The sequence below is a fragment of the Helicoverpa zea genome, chromosome 10, assembly GCF_022581195.2.
Source record: "Helicoverpa zea isolate HzStark_Cry1AcR chromosome 10, ilHelZeax1.1, whole genome shotgun sequence".
NCBI lineage: Eukaryota > Metazoa > Arthropoda > Insecta > Lepidoptera > Noctuidae > Helicoverpa > Helicoverpa zea.
In genome coordinates, this window is record NC_061461.1 from 8,834,365 (window position 1) to 8,839,160 (window position 4,796).

General features: G+C 39.4%; 1 protein-coding gene across 1 annotated transcript; it reads left to right on the forward strand.

Moving 5' to 3' along the window:
* The first annotated feature begins 1,347 nt into the window (after positions 1–1,347).
* Positions 1,348–2,199, forward strand: LOC124634150. The gene has a single exon (XM_047169574.1). The coding sequence runs from the start codon at positions 1,348–1,350 to the stop codon at positions 2,197–2,199; it is 852 nt and encodes a 283-aa protein (XP_047025530.1).
* Positions 2,200–4,796: the final 2,597 nt, after the last annotated feature.

The following is a 4,796-nucleotide window of genomic DNA, read 5'->3' on the forward strand; positions in this document are numbered from 1 at the left end:
TAAACACTAAGTCCAGGAAGCTCCAAATTCATGACAGCGTCTCCCACGCGGTAGTGGCAGTGTCGAGACATACGGCTAGCTGCGTCTATTACACAGATGACGCCGACGATGCCACTGGCCGTTTCATAAAGCGAGCGATGGACGCGCCAATAAAAACGGTCGTCGAATACAACCTCAAGACGGCCATGCAACATCGAGACTCCACTGTCATGTTAGCCCTACTAGCACTCGCAAAGTCCCTAGTCGCTAGCGGGAAATGAGACCAATCCCCAATCCGTTCCTGTCCCAAAATCGTGTTTAACTAAGTTGCCAAAGTCCATGAATATAGTGTTAAGTATTGTGTAAGTAATAAAAAATTTCTGTATACATATATATATATAAATATTAAAATAAAAACGTAAATACGCGGTGGACTCACATAGTCTTAAGACTAGACATAAGTTGTGAGGCCAAGACGGCAAAAAATTATAATTAAATAAAAAAATAAAAAAATGTAAATAAAAGCGCGGACCCTCAAGTCTGCGGTAAGGCTTTATAAAAAAAAAAAAAAAAAAAAAAAAAAAAAAAAAAACATCAATGAACTGCACATGTACTATGGCGCATGTTTAGTGCATGGTGATCTCAAATTCCAACAAGTCCATAATCAGTCCAATCGTAAAATCATGTCCATATAGAATTTATCAATTCAATGGTATTTACACATTCTTACAAGGAGCGACTTTTAACTTGTGCTCATGGCCAAGACAGTATTATTGTAATGTGAACAAAACTATTGATATAGTCACAAAATATTGATTTATTATTTTGGAGTGCCGATCTAGAACTTGTAAGGAGAGGACGTGCCAAATTTCTCCGTAAAAAAAACTGTACAAACCTCAAGGAACTTTGACCCATAAACTATTGTGATTAAACTCATTGTTGTGTGAAGTGTAAACAAATAAAAATATAAAATAATCAGTGCGCAAAAAAATATTCGGACACAGGTGCGCTGAGGAAAGCTCTTCACCCCCTCGGGTAAAAGAGACGGGACGCGAAAAGTTAATAATTCGTCCTTGTCACCGGGCGCACGTGCGGGCCACCTGCGAGCCTCCTGCCCTCATTATTATTCATTTTTTAATATTTTTAATATTTTGGAATTATTGACACGACTTGAAGATGGTAAACGATTGCGTAATATGTGTGAAGCAAATAAGAACCAACCAATTTCTAAAATGCGTACAATGCAACAATTGCTATCATCCTTCTTGTACAAAAACAACTGACTACCGCAAACTGACTGAAGAAACCAAAGCTAACTGGACATGTCCAACCTGCCGCAACAAAAAGTTTAGCTCAAGTAACACCGACATGCACACACCAAATACGTCATCGCCTGCACCAAACAGCACAAATGAGCCTCTGTCGAACTGTACCTCCGACTCACCAGACCCAGGCAGCCTCTCGCAACTCACGTCAGAAATAAAGCTCTTGCGCGACGATGTCGGTGACCTTAAAACCAATATTAAAATGCTAACAGATCTCTTGATTCAATGTAATCAGCGATTAGAACTATCTGAGAAGAGAGTAACTGAGGCCGAAACCAAAATCCAATGCTTGGAGAAACAAGTTAACGAAATACCGGTGCTAAAGGCCACAATACAACAACTCAGCGAGCAAGTACAGTCTCAAGCTAAATCCAACCTGAAGAACCAAGTCGAGATATTGGGCATCAACGAAACTACTAACGAAAATCCCGTACATACGATACTCACAGTTGCTATGAAATTAGGTGTTGATCTTCAAGACACAGACATCGACTTCGTAACCAGAACTGGCCCCCGCTTCAACAACAACTCCGAGATAACTTCTAGCCCACGTCAAGAAAACCAGCCACGCCCTCTGGTTGTTAAATTCTTACGACACAACAAACGTAATGAATTCCTACGTGCTGGGAAAACGAGACGCAACATTTCTAGCGAAAAACTTGACGTACCAGGTCCATCCAGAACCATATACATCAATGAGCGTCTCACTAAGGAGGACAGACAGTTATTTCGCGCGGCCAGATTACGCGCCAAAGAATGTGATTACAAGTTCTGCTGGATTAAGAATGGAACTGTTTACATCCGCAAAAAGGAAGGAAACCCCGCCATCACTATTAAGACCATGGATGACCTGTTGCGGTACTGCCCCGCGACAACTGCACAAACAAGCGGCTGACGCTCAGACAAACCTGTTATCATTTCAAATTTTATGTAAGCATGTTTTGTTTTGTTATTTTATCCATTTTTACATTTTTTTAATTTCCTTGATTATTTTAGTTCTTAAGAAACTAATGTCATTTTTCACTAACGGGCTTAACTACACATACACACACATTTGTCAACAACATTCCCCACAACACGCATATTACTTGACAAACTTAGGAGTCAAACATACACGAGTAGTAGTAATCAACACGCACGTATTCTCTCTCACACAAACACCAAAAAACATACTACAATTACATAAATACAAATACATAAAAACATACATGTTATGTAAGCCTATATTGTTATGTTATTATTTTAACTATTTTTATTACCTTTTAATTCCTTTGATTATATTAGTTCTTAAGAAAATTATGTTATCACTCACTCAAGGGCTTACACATACACGGACACTAACACGCCAACAACTCTCCCTACCACATGCACATATCTCAACAAACTTAGGAATCCAATACACACTGGTAATCAACACACACGGCTTCTCTCTTACACAAATACATAAATACATATTAAATACACAATACATACTCTACACGGCTACACAACACTATTTACCACAAACTCTTTCTTATGGAAACGTTGTCAATCTCACTCAGTTTAACCAAGACGCAACAAAAATTTTAAATAAAAATCACACACAAAAGCTTCTTTCATACATCATTATATCAAATAAAAATGGCTTCACTTGACATCGCCAATGATATAGACGAATCCTTTTCAATAGAATGTCACACAGTAGATTCCCCAGAAAGTTGCAATATTATCCTAAATGTTTCCAAAGATAAATTCACAGTTCTTACATACAATATAAGAAGCTATCAAAAAAACTTCGACGACTTTAAAGTTGCTTTATATAGGTTGAACTCAAACATTGACGTAATTGTGCTAACAGAGTGCTGGCTGTCTGAAGGCACAATCTTAGAAGAAATGCCAGGGTACTACATATACAGAACCTCTTCCCAAGTTAACAAAAACGGAGGTATTGTTACCTACATCAGAACAGCTTGGAATAACGTTACTAGTACGGAAGCCAATCTAGCTGACGCTGACAGTTTGCTCTTAAACATCACATATGACATTACACTTCTAGCAATATACCGTTCCCCTTCTTTTACTAACGCAGACACCTTCTTCAGTTCCCTTGACACTATACTCTCAGATCTAAAACATAAGCAAACAATCATAGTAGCTGGTGACATTAATATTAACATTATAGACTTAGAAAATAACCAGGCTTCTAGCTATTCATGTCTCATGGCTTCACACGACCTGACTCCTGCGATCACTGCTCCTACGAGATGCGGTTCATGTATTGACCACATATTTGTTAAAACCAACGCAACTGCAGTCGGTCTCGTCTGCAACCTCTCCATCACGGACCATGACTTAGCGCTGTGCAGTGTACATCTTAAGCCGAACACGATACAAACCAAACGCTGGAAAACTAAAACTGATTGGAATGCTGTGGATGCCGAGATCACCCAATCCGACTGGGAACCCATTTACACTTCCTCCTGCGTCAATAACTCGATAAAATTATTTAACAATATTGTCACCGGCGCAATCAACAAGCACACAAAACAAATAAAGATCTCCAGGAAACTTGCTAGCATCCAACCATGGGTCACACCCGGCTTAATAAGATGCATGAGACAACGTGACAAACTACATCTAGAATGCAAAGCTAACCCTAGTGATGACATCAAACGCCTAATCTATACACGTTATAGAAACTACCTGCACATGTTGCTACGCAATCTTAAAAACACACACAACAAAAAGGAAATACACGTAAATAAAGACAACCCTAAAAGACTCTGGGCGGCTATAAAAAACATCTGCGGAAACAAGAGCACCCAAAACAGCGCTACACAACTAATTACATCTAGCACCTCCCCCACACAAGCACTTGATATCTGCAATCAGCACTTTGTCAACGTAGGAGAACAGCACGCAGCCAAAATCCTCAACAAACTCGGGATACCACACAACACACTAATAGACTCTTACCGGTCACAACAAAACAACTCACAATCATTCTTTATGAGTCCTACTGACGATGAAGAAATCACCAACATTATACGGAATCTAAAAATAGACAGTGCACCTGGTCCCGATCAACTCACAGTTTACTTACTCTCTAAATGCATCAATAGCTTTATCAAACCCTTAACCCACATATTCAATTTAAGTCTAGAAACCGGTGTCTTTCCAGATTCCTGGAAGACGGCATCCGTGACCCCCATTTATAAAACTGGATCTAAAGACGACCCTAAAAATTACAGACCCATAGCTCTCCTAAGCATAGTCTCAAAAATATTAGAGAAAATAGTTAACAAAAGACTCACAGAATATCTCGATAAAAATCACATCATCTCAGACCGGCAATTCGGCTTCCGTCAAGGCAGATCCACCGAAGACGCAGTGTCACTTCTGACAGATCGAGTTTCCTTCTATATCGAAAACGGACAATACTGCATTGGTGTATTCCTCGATCTGGCAAAAGCTTTCGACACGGTGTCAACGGGACTGCTACTAAAAAAACTC